Source organism: Oreochromis niloticus, linkage group LG9 (assembly GCF_001858045.2).
Source record: "Oreochromis niloticus isolate F11D_XX linkage group LG9, O_niloticus_UMD_NMBU, whole genome shotgun sequence".
Taxonomy (NCBI): Eukaryota; Metazoa; Chordata; class Actinopteri; order Cichliformes; family Cichlidae; genus Oreochromis; species Oreochromis niloticus.
In genome coordinates this window covers 27,368,148-27,388,132 of record NC_031974.2, presented here as the reverse complement: position 1 = coordinate 27,388,132, position 19,985 = coordinate 27,368,148, and the positions used below count along the sequence as shown (strand labels likewise).

At 40.3% G+C, this 19,985-nt stretch overlaps 2 protein-coding genes across 2 annotated transcripts; one reads left to right on the top strand and one right to left on the bottom strand.

Moving 5' to 3' along the window:
- Positions 1 to 3,469: 3,469 nt before the first annotated feature.
- LOC100701296 (copine-3) lies at positions 3,470 to 13,260 on the bottom strand. Its single transcript, XM_003450211.5, has 16 exons — positions 12,780 to 13,260; positions 11,307 to 11,476; positions 10,992 to 11,171; positions 10,826 to 10,900; positions 10,090 to 10,161; positions 9,929 to 10,006; positions 9,756 to 9,845; positions 9,063 to 9,161; positions 8,895 to 8,978; positions 8,715 to 8,774; positions 8,397 to 8,530; positions 7,958 to 8,012; positions 6,062 to 6,113; positions 5,829 to 5,962; positions 4,893 to 5,126; positions 3,470 to 4,776 (listed from the first exon to the last, which is right to left on the bottom strand). Exons 2-16 carry the CDS (start codon positions 11,463 to 11,465, stop codon positions 4,657 to 4,659), a joined length of 1,626 nt encoding a protein of 541 aa, XP_003450259.1. The 5' UTR covers positions 11,466 to 11,476; positions 12,780 to 13,260; the 3' UTR covers positions 3,470 to 4,656.
- Positions 13,261 to 13,323: 63 nt separating this feature from the next.
- rmdn1 (regulator of microtubule dynamics 1) lies at positions 13,324 to 17,251 on the top strand. Its single transcript, XM_003450222.5, has 10 exons — positions 13,324 to 14,176; positions 14,618 to 14,723; positions 14,828 to 14,912; positions 15,131 to 15,290; positions 15,387 to 15,476; positions 15,573 to 15,628; positions 16,476 to 16,563; positions 16,644 to 16,674; positions 16,787 to 16,920; positions 17,040 to 17,251. The coding sequence occupies exons 1-10, from the start codon at positions 14,042 to 14,044 to the stop codon at positions 17,079 to 17,081; spliced, it is 927 nt and encodes a 308-aa protein (XP_003450270.1). The 5' UTR covers positions 13,324 to 14,041; the 3' UTR covers positions 17,082 to 17,251.
- Positions 17,252 to 19,985: the final 2,734 nt, after the last annotated feature.

Below are 19,985 nucleotides of genomic sequence, written 5' to 3'. Positions count from 1 at the left end.
TGTACGAACTACATGAGACAAAAAGGTATAAAACTCACACACAGACACATATACTGTAAAAATAATAAACAAGGACACAACTTGTGCCATTACGAAGTCAGCCCAAAAGCGTATCATAGCCATGGTACGGTGTATGGAGGACTATTAGTGTCGCGGGAATGACAGTGAACTATTTTATTTAATAGTAAACGATAAAAACACATGAATTCGTACATTTATTTAGAATTAAAGTGACACCATAATTTAAGTAAATTAACAACCGGCTCACTACTTGGTGTTCACGTGATCGTTGAGCCCATTCTTATCAGCTGACACTGCTGTGTGTTCCACTGCATGTTGCCCTGCAGTCAGGGATGTCAAACATAAAGCCCGGGGTCTAGAATCGGCCCAGCAAAGACTCCAATATGGCCTTCTTGACAGCTTTGAAAAATATAAAGGAGGGTATACATGTTTGGGCTTTTAACTATTTTTGTAAATCTATTTTTGTAAGTTTTAAGCTTAGTTTAAGTTTAAGTTTGTAAGTTAAACAATTAAATGGCAGAAAAGTTCCAATTTCTTCACTGTCTACTATAGAAATTTCAGTTTAAAGATTGTAAATTGTGAATCAACAAAAATGTAATGATTTTTAGATATAGGACAGTCTGGTGAGCTACCAGAACGTTTTCAGTAATTTTATATATTTATCATGCAGGAAAAACTGAGATGTGTTGTTGAAATTGCACTTCTTTAACTCTTATTAAGATTTTCCCTTGCCCTGCCTACTTAAGATCATAGTGGGTTATATGTAGTCATCAGTGTAAAATGCCCCAAATTTTCCTTAAAAGGCATCATGCTGACACAGCTGAAAACTGGGTTTGACAAAATCTTCAAAATACCTCTCAGAAAAAAAGAAATTCTAAAACTCCTCGGTTCTTGTTATGTAAAACAGCGAGGACCATTAAATGTGTGGGAAAGCACAAAAACTGTTATAGTGTGTAGTGGTCCCTTCAAAAACAAGTATAGCTGTTTTGGTGTCATTTAATAAAGTAGCCAAAGTAAAGACTTGTAAGATGTCTGTTTCTCAAATTGAGACTGTGTATCCAACAACCAGCCATCTGTATTTGTGCATTAAATGGAGGACTTGTACAGAGAGATATCCACAGGCAGGAATGACTTCCTGTGTCTTTCAGTGGTGCATTTGAGTAATCTCACTCTATCAGTGAGTGTCCTCCTGTGACTGGCCAGCATGTCATGGCGTGGGTGGGAGGTCCAGCACTATCCTTATCTTGGACAACATCCGCCTCTCTGACACCAACTTAAGGGAGTCCAGCTTCGTCCCCACAACATTACTGGTCTTGTTTATTGAGTTTATTTTTCTGATCCTTCCAAGATATTATAGACTGTAGGATGTAGAATACAGCCTCTGCCTTTATATGAGCTTGCATTTATAACAAACAAAGAGTTTACAAGGAATGGGAGGAAGCGGAAGGAAAGATTCACAGCAAAACAGTGAGAAGGTGGCTGAGGATATCTAAAGGAATAAAAAGAAAGAAATGACTCAATTAAAAGCAAAACAGAAAAACCCATCTCTGCCTCCTACCACCTACACCCACTCCACTCCTTCTACCTTTTAGCTTAGAGATCTCAGAGAGATTGAAACTTTTAATTCTCATTCATCTTTTTTTTAGGGTGTGCTAATTTTTTTTATTGTTTTTTTTTATAAGCCTCAGCACCCTAAAGCACTTAGTTAGGAGAGGAACTTGCTCTGTTTAAAGGAGAATGAATGCAATCTTTATTTAGCTACAGTATTACCCTGTTTCGGCATGTTATGTGAGGTGGTATTACATCTCAGGAGTGCCAAGAGGGGTTTTAACCCTTTAGTTGCCTAGCTAATTCATGCTGCCTTAAAATGTCAGATTAAACTGCGGGTTAACTGAAGTTCCATTTTAGTGCATGTGAACTGAAAGGAAAACTAAATTACTACAAATCCAAAGCTTATAGGAAAATCCCCTATTCTCTTTTAAAAGACTGGTTAAGTGGTTGTTTTTGTAAATCCCTTTTTAATAATCATTAAAAAAAAAACTACAGTATTTATAAATGCCTCAAAAGATCTCTCCACATTTGTCTTTTTCCTGTGCAGTTAGTTCTTAGTTGAGGAAATGTTTAAATACTTCTGTGACAACTGTAGTCCTCCATACAGCTTTCTCACAAAATAAACCAATCGAGTGCTGCAAACATGCGTGTTGAAACGAGATCATGCTCACTTTCACAATATGTTTTACATATTGGGACCTGATAAAAAATGATTATGTCCTGACATTAATAACAACAACACATGACATTTATTTAACAAAAACTAAGTGCACTCCATGATCCAGCAGCTTGTAGCACCAAAATTTCAAGTACAGTGGTCCCTCGCTATAACGTGGTTCACCTTTCGCGCCCTCGCTGTTTCGCGGATTTTTTTTGTGCAATTCTGCGTCCTGATTGGCTGTAGACCATTGTCAATCAATTTTGTGTCATGTCTCCTGTACAGTACAGAATGCAATCAGCTTGATTGCTAGCAGTGTGACTCTGAAGTGCTGTACTGTATGTTTGTAAGTTTGTTCCCCAACAAACACAACAATGTCGACGAAACGTTTTGCACCTGCGGGTGCCTTTGGATTCATTCTATAATACTGGACTTATTTTTCTACGAAAGTTTGAACTTTAACAGTTTAAGAGATGAAAGTGTGAAAATGTTCATGCCTGAAAAGTGTATAAAGTGTTTAGTGAGGGGTTTTACAACCTTTAACATCTATAATAACTGTAAAAAATAAAGTTGGCTACTTTGCGGATTTCACCTATCGTGGGTTATTTTTGGAACGTAACTCTCGCAACAAACACGGGACCTCTGTACCAGCTTTAAATCTGTGTTCTGTTCGTTGCATCAAGATAGGGATGTCAAACTCATTTTACATCGTGATCCACGTATGTTGATCTTATGTGAAACTTCCTTTTCTGTCATTGTACAAGCATTTAGCTACATATTTAATCAATAAGACATTTAAATATAAAAAAAGAACTGTAATTTCCACAGCATGTTTATCTGCATGATAAAGAAACCCTGCTGTAGTAACTGATAGAAATCTGTCAGCATACAGTTAAAAGTCTGAAATGTATGCCCTCCTTCACATTTTCCAAAGCCATCCAAGGGGCCAGATTGAAGACTTTGCAGGGCCGCTTCTGGCCCCCGGGCCTTATGTATGACACCCCTGAAATTATGATGGAGGAGAATAATTTATTACATTTATTTGTTACTAGAGATTTATTATACATTATCTGCAGTCTAAAATGGGCTTGAGTATATACCATATATATATATGTACACTACTATAATATACAATAAGTATGAAAACATGTTTCTGCATCAATCATGAGGATATAAATCCTCATGGAAATGTGTATACACACTGTAGTACTTAATCTAGTTAATAACCATGGTTACTAATTCATTTTTTCCGCCAGCTGGCATTTCCTTTATTTAATTTGGGAAAAGACAGTCAGGAGCAACCACTGTGGGCCACACAGGGGAGTCAAAACCATTTCCAACCATTATAAACAACAATAAATATTCACATCTACACAACGTATAAAATCTTGTTAGCAAACAAGGTTACATGTCAAAGTCTTTAATTAAGGTAGCAGGAGTCAGGTTGCTAGCTGGGAACATCCAGTGTAACAATGTAGACTCTAAGCTGTGTCTCAGCAGATATCCACCGTTTCCTTTTATGTCATGAACATTATACAACAAATAAGGTGCCATTCGTTTATGCAACAAAGGAAGCGTTTAATCAGCAAAGCCATGTGTGAAGATACACGGAGTACATTGTGATTGTTTCCGATTATTATGATTTCTTATTAATTACATGCAGTGAACAAGCTGGAGGGTCTCAAATCACATGGAAAACACTCCAGTCACTCAGCTTGTTAGAGAAACTGTAATACTAGTTATTTACATAGATGTTGTGAAAAAGTCAACTGAACAACATTAAACTCGCTGTTTAAGGCCATTTGGGTGCTCTTTGTTAATTGTAACAGAAACTGATTTCTGAGCGATTAAAAGGATAAGGTTGGTTTGCACAATTGCTGAAAGCCACTTCCTGTTTCCTTTCATCCTGACCACTGTGATGCTACACCTTAGGCAGCTGTCATGCAACCACCTGTTTAGAGCTTTTGCGAAAGGGTTACTGTTGCTCAACCACCCACACAGTGATGACATCACGGAGAAGAATGCCAAATTTTAGCCTGAGGAAGCATTTCCGTGGCAACGTCCTGCTCTGGATTTTATTTGTGAACCATGCAAGCTGAAACTGATGGTCATTGTATACAAATATTAAATTATTATTATTATTATTTATTTATTTTTTGGTTAATGTATTTTTTCTGATGGTATGTGATTTTAAATAGCATTAACTGCTTTTTCTGAGTAGTCCCAGTTTACCGTTGTAGATTTCACCTCAGAGTTGACTTGCTGCTTTCCAGTGTTCCAGTGTGAAGCAATCATTAGTCTGGAAATCTCAAATAGTTTGCCCAACACTGATTTACACCCCTCTATGCACTGAATGAAGAAAGAGGGTGAAGAAGAGACAGACAGGAAGTGCATTGGAGATACTCGAGTACATTTAACCTGCTTTACTAGGACGGCTCAGGAACATTGAAAAGATTAGGTGGTTTCAGCTTGTAGGCATTGAAGAAGGATGTGACTTGATCGGGAAGCTCTGCCAGCACGCTCTGCGCCAGGGCCACGCTGTTTCCCTGCAAACACAAAGTCACAAGAATGAGAAGTTGGCTTGTTCAGCAGCACTCAGGTTTGCGCGTGTGTGCTGAGCAGAGGAAGGCTGGCTGGCTAAAGCCTCGGAGCTGCTGCCTACCTGGAATTTTCTGAAGGGCACAAACTGCACGATGTCTCTGGAGGCGACGACCCCGCTGGGTGCCTGCAGCAGTTTGTCATCGCTGTCCAAAAACTCCATGGCGCTGAAGTCTGCCCCGCCAACACCCACTATGATGATAGACATGGGCAGACGAGAGGCCTCCACGATAGCGGCACGTGTATGGTCCATGTCTGTGATCACTCCATCCGTGATGATGAGCAGCACAAAGTAATTCTGTACGAGAACAGAAAAGTAGATCACAGAGTTGGGGATTAGATGGCATACAGAGTGTTATTCAAATTACAATGTTAATGTGCATTTGACCCATATACTCAAATTATTTGTGGTTCATATACTTTGGTCAAGAATGATCTACATTTATATCATAAGTCCGCACTTCTTTGTATGAGCACCTGTTGATGCACAGTGGTTATTTTGGGATTTAATAATTGGGACTAATGTGTAACTTTGACAGTTTTATGGCCTATTGAGAAAAGTTGTGACATATGGTTAGTCACTCTGACAGTTCAAACTGTCCGAAGTTGTAGAAACCAACAAATATAAATTATAGCTTAATGTGCCAGTAAAACTGCTCTTAAAGTCATAAAAATGTCAAGCGGATTAATTGTTTTTACTGTTAGGCTGTCATAATGAGCCATAAAAATGTTGGATGCTAAAATCTGAGAAGAAAGCCCAGAAAGTTAGACAAAGCAGGTGTTCATCAGGTGTATATCACAGAAGAAGCCAAGTTCTGTAAAGTAGCCAACTGTTGTAAAATAAAGATTTGGACACAGTTGGGGAAATACATACAGTTTAGTATATTATGCAGATGAGAAAATAGAAGCTCTCACAACAATGTCATGGGAGCGAAAAAGCAGAAGGATGATTAAAGTGTTTGTAAAGCAGCGAGCGTCTAAACACTTCCTGCTTCCTTACTGAGGCCACATGCTGCTGGAGAGCTTGTCTGGCGAAGCAGGCCACGTGGTTGATGATCGGGGAAAAGTTGGTGGGACCCCAGAGCTTCAGCTGAGGTAGACAGTGCCTGTAGGCATCCACCACACCCTCTATGCCTGCGGCACACACATCCACAGGTACAATGGTACACCATTACAGCATCCATGGGCAACTTTCAAGAACCAAACACACCTTTGTGAGAAGTTTAAACTTGCCTGAGCAGAAGGGATTTGCTGGATTGAAATTGACAGGAAACTCATGGGACACCTGTAGGAGTAAAATCAACAAAAGCTTTAGACAACTGTTCAAGAGAGCTGTGTTTGACATGTATATAACACACACAACACGGGGGCGAGGGGGGGTACATGAACGAGAAGAAGCGAGCACAGTGTGTTTGTATAAGAATATACATATGCTATGTCGCAGTTGGAATTGATGCCTCACAGCAAGATGGTTCCTAGTTTGAGTCCTAGCTGGAGCCTTTCTGGGTGCACGCTGTCCCTGTACCTGGGTGGGTTTTCTCTGGGTACTCCAACTGCATCCCACAGTCCAACGACATGCATGTTAGTTTAGTCAGTAAATCTGAATTGGTCATGGATGTCAGGCAGTGTTTAGAATAAAAATGTTGTATGACAGTGTGGTAAAAAATGGGACTTCCAGTCTAAAGCGCTTTGAGTGATCAGTAAGATTGAAAGAGTTCATAAATGTGAGGTGAATTAAACATATAGTATAAGCTACATGCATATTTAACTGGCTTTGATTATAATGGAAGCTCTGAACAACTGGCCATTGGCCAGAAAGACCCCGGCCTGATGGTGGAATTGAACTCAGGACCTTCTTGGTGTGAGCTAACCACCATGCCACTGTGCTGCCCATTTTACATATAATGAAGTAAATGAAATAACACTCATAAAAATGATCAAATAAACAGATAAACGAAACACGTAAACAAGAGGCACAACACAGCATAAAGATCATAATTCTGATTGCAAAAGCTTCCAGACACGTCAGGAGACAGAGAAAAAATAAAAATAATAAAGAAGCTGATGTTACAAACTGCTGCATCAGCTCCCTAATGAGGGATCATTCAATTGCTCATCAGGCACACAGCATCACGCCTTCTACTGCTGTGCCTCAGCAGCTGAGCTACGCTCCACCACCCTACTGTTCATTGAGCATTACCAGTCAGAGCAAACTGCCTTTCATACACAACAGGACACTCAACAGCCCCAAAACCACACCATCATGTGAGAGTGCTCCGAATTCAGCTGTCACATCCAAGTAAGGAGTGGAAATGCCGCAGCACTGGTCCTTTGAGATCCTGCAAATTTCCAATGCTTTTCAATACCCAGAATTCCAGCCAAGAGAGAGAGGATGAACAAAATAAAGCACCTTAAAAGCTTAGTTATTGATGGGTCTGTCTGGCACAGACCCACCGCTGGAACGAGACAATTCTACTGAAACAGCAAAAAGCATTGGACACAAAGCAGAGCTCTTTGTTTGATCTTGTGCACGAGGGAGAGAACTGTAACGAGCGCCATTCCTTCCGCTCAAAGCCCAGTCGCTCTCAGCCAGCTTCCCCCGTAATACTGTTCTTTATTGAGGTTACATGACTATGCACGAGTTCATTAACATATGACGTCTTACACAGGCATACATGTGAACAAAGAGTACCTTATCTGTGTGTACATATAGGCATGTGTGTGTGTGTGTGTGTGTGTGTCAAGATGTGACCCTGTGAACAACTCCCCAAAGCTGGTGCCAGGAGTCCAGCAGTCCACCTAAACAAAGGGCTCTTATACTTAAACAGATACAGAGTAGGTGTCCTCCCATAGTATAAATCAGTAAGAGAAGGTACGACCTTTCTCATGACCTTAAGATGTGTGTGTATGCCAGAGTGCTCTGGGAGGCCCACAGAGTCTTTGCAGACTGCTAAGGATCAGATATCCTATCAATATGCAATCGATTATAAAACTCTAAGCATATATGAGTATATATTTCTAAGCATAAATGACAATCCAGCAATATAAACCTAACAGTTATATTGAAATAGCAACTTTGTGTCACACATCTGGCTCAATGATGCTGTTTCTTTAATGAATATTTCATACCTGCCAGGATGGAGGGAGCTGGGCTCCAAAACCAAACACAGGAAACATCTTCTTACTGCGCAAAGATAGAACAAACCCATGAACTCATCGAGTGGTAGATTCAAATAAAGCTTTTGTATTTAAATCATGCAAAACATCATCAGCACTTTAGCTTTTAAAAACAATAAACTTCATTGCATAAAAATGTCTTTTAAGAGTAAGTAGGTGATTATAAAGGATGTTGCCGTTAAAGATTTGTAATATTAACATTGTAAGTTGTAAAAAAGTTAATAATTTCTGGGGGTGGGTTTGGTGTAAGTGGGTGGTAAAACTCTTTCATTCTGCTCAACTCTGGCTTAAAATATTGTTTTTTCAGTATCTGTTTCAGGCTTCTTCCTCTGATATCATTTCTTTCACTGAGACTTTGGATGGTGGGATAATGTAGGATGCTTGGGTTCACCTGTCGTAGTCCTGGATGACATTACCCACTGCCCAGATGGCTGCCAGGTACTCATTGTAGCCCTGTGGGCTGATGTAGTGGAGGGACTGAGGAGACCTCGGATCCCCGTTAGAGCCGGTGAAGTCAATGGCGATCTGGACCGAGAGGATACGGGTCAACATACAGAGAGCTTTTCAGTCACCAGGTAAACATCTGACATACTTCATAAGTATTCTGCAAGTTTCAGAGTGCCGTGCAATGTGACACTCAATTTAGAAATATTACAAATCTTACCAAACAATTTATTTACTTTAACAATAAAAATATTTCCACACTCACAGTGAAGTTTATTTGGCATCCACCCATTATATAATCCAGGAAGGTGTATTCCCTCACAATCTGTAAGGGTAAAAAGTACGCTAACAATGTGCAGCAATGCACAATGTACAGAGATCCAAAACAAACCTGGTGGGAAGTACGTGGTAAAATCAAAGCAGAGGAACAGTTTAAATTCCTTACCTGGCACTGCCGGATGCAAAAGACCCCGGAGTTTTTATAGTTTTTCTTATTTGACTTTTTGGGGTTAATACATTCAAATTCAGCCTGAAACGAGACCATGTTAATGTCAGCGTAACATAAACAGTATAACACACAAGAGACACACACACAAAACATAAAGGGCCTCACCGGGGAGATGCGCGTCCCCGTTTGCATCTCTGCTAGTGTGGCTTTAAAGCTCCCAATGAGATCATGGGAGCCGCTGCCGTGATGGTCGTAACAGTCAACCTGAGGACGCAAAACAGGAAGACTTTTCTCTAACGGGGGACCAGGTAAAAACTACTGCATGAAAAGTTCGGATCATACAGGAGGACAGAATGAGTAAACTATGGTTGATGATGAAGTTCTTGGTCAGGGTGTGAAACTAACATGTCTTTTTTTAGACTGCTGCCAAAACCCCCACTAATCATTCACTATTTACAGTCAGTGAGGAAGCGTCATCATATTCTGAACACCTGACATATGGAAAGAGTGCAAACAGTTATCAGTATAAATGCAATAGCTAATGCAGTAAGTCAAATGAGTAAATAAAGAGGAAAAAAGCCTCACGTGGTGATGTCATGAATCGTGCATACATGCATGGCGCACTTATCCAACTGGGTCACAAGCACTCCCTTTGTTTTATATGTTTGGGAGCTTTGTAAGATAATAAGATTAGTTATTAGTCAACAGTGTGGTCAATAAAGCCAATTCGAAAATTCAAAAAGGTGAGGGAGGGGGATGAAATCCACTGTTTTACCCATTGGAGTGTTACTTAAGAGGTGCTTACAGGTTTTGTTAATTAGGTGCATTTTATTGTGCAGGTTCACTGAATAGAATTACCTTAATAGGTTTCTCCACATCTCCTCCACAAAGATTTCGCAATGAGATGCGGAACGGCCTCCATATTGGATTCAGGTTGTTGTACACAACCTGCATAAACAGGTTACCGTGAGTAACGAGTCCACGGGAATATAGTGCACGCCGATGAAGGACCTGATGGTAAATGTGTGTACCTCTGTCCTGTGAGCCAGCTGCCATCCAGTTTCTGTCTGCTTGTAGAATTCCAGGAAAGGGTCGGACCACCACAGATACTGACAAACCATTCCCAGTTAGTCATTCACAGAACTTAAATGTAATGAACTTTATTAAAAAACCCTGAAGCAACTTTTACTACCTTTTTGTCCAGCCTGCGGGCAGACACTTCAAAGTTTGCTACCCTGGTGTCTGTGATTTCTTCAGCACAGATCTATCAAAAAGGAGAAAAACATAAAGATTTGTGCAGTTTTATACTAAGGTTCACAGTGATTTTCTTTTATGTAAAACATTAACATAACCTCATATATATAGAAAAAAATGAAGCCAATTTAAAAGTGTAACTGCATTCTTTCTAATGGCCAGCAGGGGGCAGCTTCTCTAGTTTCAGAAAGAAGTCTGATTGTACAGAAATCTATGAGAAAATCACACCATTTCTCCCTTTATGTATTACCTTAGTATATATTTTCCCAGTAGGTTTATGGTCTAAAATGATAGTTTTACTTCTTAATTATTACAGCATGGTGTTCATTTTGTACACTATGGTTTCATTTAGCACAAAACAGAAGACAAAGCAGGACAGTAACAGTCATATCCATCACTTGGCACACTTGGTTAGAAATCGCCAAAGTAAACTGCAATTTTACACTTACAAACCCAGGCATGAGCCCTGACACTTATATACTCTACAGGAAGCCAATCAATCAATACAAGGGTTCCACAGCTTTGATCATAGCTAGCTAAAATGACGAATTGTAGCAAAATATGAGCAAAATCAACCCTACAAGCTAAGAATATTCTTATATTTAGCACATAGCTGCACACAGAAGGACAGACTGGAAAAAAACAAGTTCACACAGACAAAAGAGTGAGCTCACTGTGATGGTCCCACGGCCTGCCGGCCTCCTGTCCTTCAGCAACAACGGCCGCGTCATCTGCTTATTAGAAACGACCTGGACACAGACAATGGAAACAACAAGGAGCGATAAAGCGGTGGGTGAATGATCAGTGTTCAAAGAGCTACCTGATCAAGGTGAAACTTACCTGCCCGAGCGTGCATTCAAACTCTCCAAGGAAATCATCGTCACTCAGGTCGTAGGTATCGTTGTCGATATCATACACGCAGAACTTCAGCCTTTGCACCGTCTCGAAATAATAATCGATCACAAACCTCTTAGCAAACTTCGGATTCAGGCAGTTCAGGATCATCTCCGTGCGGCCAAACTAATTCACAAAGTAAAAAAAGATGTGTAATGTAAGTCACATGACTTAGGTTAGAACATATTAGTTAATGCCTGCCATACATTTGCAATCTTAACTGTTATATGCAAAAATCTCGTACCACTACCTAATACATACCTCATACCACTGAGAGCCTGATGTGTTGATGTACAAAGCACACAGAGGGTCAGACTTAGAGAAGATGTCCATGTCCATTAGGTTTTCACAGGAGATGCTCAGCTCCACCTTAGTGGCACATTGGGTGGCTGTGGGCAGTGGGGCCCCACCTGAGGCCATTGCAGCTGTTCCTGAAAAAGATAAACCACAGAAATCTCTTCAGAGCACTCCTTGCATCTTCTCAACATGCTCTCTTCACTTGTTACTACATATTACTCAATCTTTAGTCAGGTGGTAGTGGTGGTTGTCCAAAGTTAGGCAGGCTCAGATGGTCAAACGCCACCACAACCAGGCCACTAAGTTCACACATAAATCACTGAATACTACGCCACCTGGTAGTATGTCTACAGCAATTTAAGAACAAGTACAGTCTGAGAGGCAGTGTGCCAAAAAATGATCGTCTGCCAATTTAAACTGCTATAAATAACTTGTTGGTCTATAATATGTGAAAGATATGTCAAATGTATCCCTCATGAATGATATCAAGTCATCTTGAGCCACAAACAACATTCCTGTCACAAGGTAGAAGCTGCAATCAGTGTTTGGCAGTGACTTTTATATATCCTTTAATTTTACAGTTAAAAAAAAAAAATCTTGTTGACATTAACAATGGCTTCTTTTAAGAGTAATCTGGCCAAGAGGACAGCAGAAATTGCAACAAATATAACAATAGTTCTGTAAACATATTTTAAGTGGACAAAAAGAACCGGATTGGTTATAATGTAAGTACAATAACAGAGACTTATAAAGATACTTGAAAAACAGGTATTTTTTTTTTGAAAAATTTTCTATTTTACCCCTTTGTAAACCCTGTTCACCGAAGTCTATTTACCCACATTCCTAAAGATATTACACATAAAAACCACACGGAAACAAATGAGTTTTTGGCAGGCGATCACTTTTTGGCACAGCATCTGGGAGTCCGAGCCTAGGCTACATGAACCCTTGATTTACAGACACACACATTTATGGATCTATCAGAAGTGCAGGAAAAGTCACGTTTAAAGGGACAGACAAGCGAAAGCATGGGTGAGTTCACGTGTCTGTAATTTCAGAGCTTCGAGCGAAATGTTAGAAAATCAATCAAACAATCAATCAGTCTTTACTGACAGACTTTATGTCATAGTTAAAAATAAGTAAATAAATCAACTGTTCGTGTTTAAAAATCTGGATCTCTCTCTCTCTCTCTCCCTCTCTCTCTCTCTCTCTCTCTCTCTCTCTCACACACACACACACACACACAAATAGACATATGTATAAATGATGACTTTCCCTCAGATTTCTAGCTTTGTAGTACCACCACCAAATAATGTAAGTTACCGTTACTCGAGCTAACACATGCAGGCAGTGACAGTTAGGTGGAGCTCTAACAACCACACCACTTCTCCCTTTCACACCACATTATCTTTTCATAATGCTTACTGGATCATTTACCTGTGTAGTTGTTGACAAATATACACTTTTTTTCTGCCTCTGCTCCTATTTGAACGCGTAACGTTTATCTGACAGCAACAGCTGTGTTGCCGCACTGGGTGGAGCCCACACTCTGCCCTGCCCAGTGTTCTGCTCGCTTCACAACTTCACTAATTTTACAACTACTTTTATCTAAAGTTGAAGTTTAGTGTAAAGGCCTGTTTGGTGTGTCTGCTTCAGCTGGAATAACATTATATTAACAAACACGCTGTTGTAACATTACTCTACGATATGAGCTTCATATTATGCCGGAACGTTCTTGTGTTTTTGTTGTTTCTCTGTTTCTCGCCGACTCGATAACAAAGCGGCACAGCGTTGTCCGGGGTGCATTCAAGGAAAGTGTTTTGCAGCTGTGCTGAACGCCAATTTAAGCTGCTGTTGGTGATGCGACCAGGTACCGTCTAGTTAAGAGCTCTGGGAGAGACCTTTCTCTGGACGGACTGTGAGTAGATATTCATTTAGCTTATAGAAGAGCTGCTGTGTTGTTTTCCTCTGTTTTCAAACCAGTGTTGGCCAATAAACAGACACCTGATATGTCTAATTTTGAGCTGTTCTTACTCCAAACGACTGCGTCGTTTTGTCTCCGTTTTTGGTCCCGAGAGCTTGTATTTTAGCGTTTTCTATAATACCTAATGCCAAGGTAAAAGACTTACTACCAACTGAAAAACTCACTACTAACTGGAAGGATATCCTTGAATATTTATTTACTTCAGTCGTTTGTTAAACTATAACTTTTCTGCTGACAAAACACCAATGAGCCGATTTTCAGAAACAATCATTAAAGGCTTGGGATTTAATACATTCAGTAAATCATTTATACATGCTTTTAAACAAGCTTCTTGTAATAAATATGACGTTAATAACAAATTTATCCTGGTGAAGCAGGAATAAAAGAGTCTGATGTTTTTTTGTTTGGGGTTGTTTTTTCCACTGTCATTACATTTGTTTGAACAGATAAAGAGCAAATTAGGCACATTTGTATTGGATGGATTAAATTTTTTATTTTAAAGCAAGGATATTTTGTTCCGTCTTCAAAGCATTTACAAAACTGACTTTTATTTGCTGTAACATTCCACGATTTAGTCATTCATTTATTTATTTCGCAACATGTTCAATTTGTGCTCTTGAACGCACCACCCCCCATCTCCGGGGACACTCACCGAGAGTCTGTAAGTTTGTGTCAGTGTGATGAGTGATCACTGATAGTGTGGACCTGTGATAAGATGGCTGGGAGGATTATAACACGGTGTGTGAGCAGGGCTGTAGTGGAGTTTGGGTCTGGCGCAAACTGCGTAAAAAGCAGAGGGACAAACCGAAACTACTGGACTGCTCTAAGAAGGACTTCCACCGCTCTGACTGTAAATAACGATGTTTTTTTCTCATCCAAAATAACGCTGCTTCATTCATTATCGCACTGCTTTCTTTATCTTTATGCGAGCTCCGTGATTTGCGCTCAGGAAGGTCAGTGGTGCCACTTCCTAAGAGCTTCATATTTGATATATAGGTGAAGGGGCAACAGGTTTGTAAATGCTGTCAGAGCTGCTTATCCATGCAGGAAGAGAACTGCCAGCACTGTATCGCAATGATGCTGCTATGGTTGTCAGCTGGCTGTATAATTAAACTGGATCTCAGCGTTAGTTTCACCGAGAACATCCTGTAAAGGTCCATTGTGTACAGCTCTGGGTTCAGGTTACTCAGGGTCAACACAGACGCCAAGAATGACTTCGAATGGGGGACTGTCTTGCCTAGTGCTTGCATTCACAAGTGTGTTTTTGTGTCACTTGCTCACTTGTGCACAGAGTGGACGGGCTGCATTCCTGCTGGGGCTCCCTGCGCTGTCGTGCCTCGGCTATGCAGCTTATCGCAAGGTGCAGAGTTCAGCTGTGGTCTGCGCTTTAGAAAGAGGTAGATGGCAAACTCAGATACGAACATGTGCTTTTTATTAGGTTTGATCTAGTGAATGTCAGCTGGGCTTTATGGCTGAACTGGTGGGTTTCCTGTCTGTCTAGGGGAGGTTTTGGAGCTGGCTGACTACCTGTACAGCTGTGCGGAGACAGAGAAACTCTACCAGCTGCTGGTGCAGTACAAAGACAGGTAAGGAGAGTTCAAAGGGTTTATTTATTCTGTTTGATCTTTGGTTTTTCTGTCTTTGTGTGTGTTTTTGTAATACAACTACCATGTGCCACCAAAGCAAAGTGTCTTACCACTGTAAAGTTATGGTTTTTGTTTTTAGTCTGAATTTAGTTGGACAATAATGACTCTCTTTGTGTGTGTGTGTGTGTGTGTGTGTGTGTGTGTGTGTGTGTGTGTAGCAACGATGCAGAGTTCCTGTGGAGACTGGCCCGGGCTTCTCGGGACCTCTCCCTCCTGCCCAACATCGAGGCCGGGCAGAAGAAGCAGCTCACGTTTGAGGCCTTTGAGTACGTGAAAAAGGCCCTGGAGAAAGATGACCTGTGCTCTGCAGCTCACAAGGTGAGATGGTGGTTTCTCCAAGGCCAACTCGACACTCACAGGATGTTGATTACGAGTTTTAACAGGTTTCTTTTTTTCCTTCCGCTCGTCACACAGTGGTACGCTGTGTGTCTCAGCGACGTCGGGGATTATGAGGGGGTCAAGGTTAAAATTGGAAATTCGTACATCATCAGGGATCATCTAGAGGTGAGAGGACCTTAAGATGGAAGTCATGTGACCAAAATCACAGCATCGTATTTAACATGTGAACGCTGATTTTTCTTTTCTTTTCTTTCCTCTTAGAGAGCCATCGAGCTCAACCCTAAAGATGCCACCTCCATACACATTTTGGGTTACTGGTGAGACTGGTTTTTGTGGGTGGTTTTTAAGACTGTGAGTGAAAGGAGGGCTCCCCTCTCTCAAACTGGCTCTGTCCTGTGCTGAATAGACCCAGCCATGTGTGGTTGAACTTTCACACCTACCGGAGTGTTTCTTCCACAACTTCCAAGGGAGTGCAGCTGGAATTGGAGTAAATTTAGAAAAAATTAACAATGGAGTTGTGACTCTTTGTGGCCCAAGGAATGTAAAACAAAATAGATGTCGACTAAATGTGTTGGATGAAACTTTAAGATCTTTACCATATGTTCATTTGGTAAAGCTGGATCAGTGTCTGGATTTTAACCAACAATAAGATAAATGACTCAAAAACCTTTGAAGCAACTTTCTATGTACAAATCCCAGAAAATATACACCGATCAGGCATAACATAACATAACATATGACCACCTTCCTAATATTGCATTGGTCCCCTTTTTCTTTCAAAACAGTCATGATTCGTCGAGGCATGGACCCCTGAAGGTGTGCTGTGGCATCTGCACCAAGATGTTAGCAACCGATCCTTTAAGTCCTTTAAATTGTGAGGTGGATTGGACTTGTTTGTCCATCACATCCCGGAAATGCTTGATTGAATTGCGATCTGGGGAATTTAGAGGCCAAGCCAAGACCTCAGACTCATTGTTGTGTTCCTCAAATCATCCCTGAACCATTTTTACTTTGAGGCAGGGTGCAGTATCCTGCTGAAAGAGGCCGCAGCCATCAGGCAGCACCGTTTACATGAAAGTGTGTATATGTCTGCAACAAGGTGGTACGCGTCAAAGTAACATCCACATGGATGGTACCTAACATATGCTGTCCTTTGTCTCTCAGGTGCTTTGCTTTTGCTGAGCTGCCGTGGTATCAGCGCAAGGTGGCGGCTGTAATATTCTCATCACCACCCGAGTCTACATACGAGGAGGTGAGGACCGCCCAGTCTGAATCTGACATCCTTTGCTTTCTTACTAGCTGCACAGTGAGTTTTGTTTTCCTGTCTTTCAGGCTTTGGCGTTCTTCCTAAAAGCTGAGGAAGGTAGAGTACTGTCACCAGCACGATTCTTAAAAAATAATCACAAACGTGTCTGTGATTTTAAAAAAGCAGTCAGCCGACAAACATTTGTCTCTCTCTCTCTTGTTTTTCCCAGTCGATCCAAACTTCTACAGCAAGAACCTGCTGATGCTCGGGAAGACGTATTTAGCCATGAAAGACAAGGAGAAAGCACTGCTGTGGCTGACCAAAACAAAGGAATACCCTGCTCACACACTGGAAGACAAAGAGGTACACACACACCCTGACTCCAGACCTATGGTTTACTCTGTGTTTGTGTATATTTCAGTTTAACTGTATATCAGTGGGACTATTTAACTTAATCAGTGCATGCCCCTCTTCCTCTGCAGGTCCACAACGAAGCTGTGGATCTCCTGAAGAAGCTGGGATGAAGCTCGGTGAAACATGATGCCCCCCTGGACCCTTAACAGCTGCTAACTAGACTGTTTCTTAAAGATTTTCTACTTAATTGTTAACAGTTAAAACCTAATTGTTGCCAGCTTTGCACACAGAAATCACACATGCCTTCAAGAAATAATAAAACAATGTCCTGTGGTTAGTAGTTTTGTATGTTGCGTTATTTATTTCATCTCATTTTATCAGAACTTCAGAGTTCTGAACTCGCCATCTGAATATTGCAGCAGAAAGCAAGACTTCCCCAGGCCTGACAATAATTTTCCAATTTTTTGTTGTCCAGTTGGACTGTAGCTTCAGTTTCCTGTTATTAGCTGACAGGAGTGGTATCCCGGGTGGTCATCTGCTTCTAGGTTTGACAAATTGTGAATTCAAAGATGTTCTTCTGCATATCTTGTACGTAACGAAGGGTTACTTGAGTTCCTGTTGCCTTCCTATTAGCTCAATGCATTCTGCCCATTCATCTCTCACCTCTGGCATCAGCAAGGTATTTCCATTTGCTTCTTTCAGATTAAAAACAAATGAACCCCGTGTGAACCTTTTGCTTTCCACAGAGGATTTCCATGGAGAGTTCAAATTGTGTTTTTTGCAAAATGAAGAGAGACATCTTTGTGACATCTGTTTCCCAGCACAGGGTGAACTGAGCTATTCAAGTGTTGGCACCCTGAGTGCTTACTAATCGAGTCACGCTCGCACACATTCTTCAGAACAGTACTTCTTTTTGGATTCATGAATTCATTCCCATCAAAACAAAAAATGAGGAGTATTATGAAAGGCACTGATGTGAATCCTAAAAAAAGGCAGATTTATTAAAGTTTTGTGTTTTCTAATAGTATTTTTTACATATTTATTTAGTGTTTCTTTTTTCTGTGTATCACTGTAGGCTCTTTAAATCACAATATATAGCACCTTGAGATAATTGCATACAGATTAGGGGGGCGCCATATTTCAAATTTTGGTATCGATCTGATACCAATAAATATGATGCCAGTTTTGCCAATACCAATACTGATAACCATGCTTTCAACTTACAAAGGTGATATAGCTCCATGTCTCATGATTTATGAGAGGAATCATCAACAACTTGTAAATTCTTAATGACAACTAAATAACTGTTATTCTCACACTTCCCTGAGAATGAGTTAATACAATAAAAAACACTTTTTTTTTCAAAATACATAAAAAACTAAAGTTATTTTAAAACCTGGAATATAAATGTGCCCGTCTTTAAAGCACTTTGGGTCAGCTTCTGTTGTTTAAATGTATGTTTTTTATTTCCATAAAACAACTGAACACAATTCAGTGGGTTACATACTGAACATAGAGGATAGAAACAAAGTATCAATCCCATCATGTTAGAATTGATCCAATACCATTATCCGCGTTGGTATCAATACTATTGATACTTGGATCATTACACCAGCGACCAATACAGATGTCTTGGGTTTCCTTGACCATATCTACTTCTCTATTTATGCTTCCGTTTTTATTATGAAAGCACTCACAGAAAGACAGTCAAGACACTTGTTACTGTAATAGGTTAACATATCTACCTTGATGCATTGTAGATGTGATTGTTCGTGTCTGAAACAAGCTGACCAAACCTGCTGTAACATTAAGGTTAGGACACCTTATCTGAAAAACATTAAAATCCAAAAATCAAAGTTAGGTCCATACATTTATGGACAATGACACATTTATTGTAATTTTGCCTCTTTAGACCATCAAAGATTTTAAATCACTCAAAAAGTGACTGAAGTTTGGCTTTAAGTGTTTATTATTGGAATTACTACAATTTTTTTTGTACATAGTCCCAGAGGCTCAAAAGTAATTCGGCAATTTCATAATTACTTGGCCACGTGAGGCCTTTTCATTATTCCATGACAAAGTAAACAAATAAGTTGGTTGGAGTTCGTTCCAGATGTTAAGCTCTTCACTGGAACTCTTAGCAGTCCGAAGAGATGTCAATGCATGGAGTGAAGGAGGCCATCGATTGGCTTAAAAAACAAAATAGACCCGTCAAAGAGAGACGGAAAGCTCAGCAACACCAAACATCCTGAAACACCACAAAAGTGAAGGTGGATGATCCCAGATTTCTTTTCATGGTTAAGAAAATTTCCCTCAAAACATCCATCCAAGTAAAGAATTGTAAAGGAGGGAAGCGTGCTATTGTCAATGTCTACAATCAAAAAATGGCTTCATAAATGTGAATACAGTGGGTTTACAATGAGAAGCAAACCACTGATTGCCAGATTAGACTCTGCCAGTCTACATGCAAAAGAAAAGAATGTATATATCTCCTGTCAAACATGAAGACTGAATGTTATTGGCATGTTCCAGTGTAACTGGGCTGTTAGTGTGTTTACTGATGATGAGGCTGCTGGTAGAAGCAGCAGGGTGGATTGTGAAGTGTGCAGGGCTGTACTCTCTGCTAAGACTCAGCCAAATTCTGCAAAACTGATCAGCTGGTGCTTCACATGGATAATGACCCAAAACAAACTGTAAAAGCAACTCAACAGTTTCTCAAGGCAAAGAAATGGGCTATTTTTAACAGCCAAGTCAGTCACCTGATCTCAAGCAACAAGCAGCAACTGAAGATGACTGCAGTGAAGGCCTGGCAGAGCGTCTCAGTGGAGGAAACGCAGCATTTGGTGATGTCCATGAGTTGTAGGCTCCAGTCACCTGCTTCACAGGACTTTCATCAAGTATTCAAACAATACTTAAGTTGAGATATATGTTAGTTTGTTAAATTACTGTTGGACCAAATCCCGTAAAGACCAAAATTACATTTTCGTCATGTAGAAATAATCCCAACAGATTCTTTAAGTCACATCAGTGTCATTTCCAAACCTTGTTTTATTTTTCTCCTCTGTATAAAATGC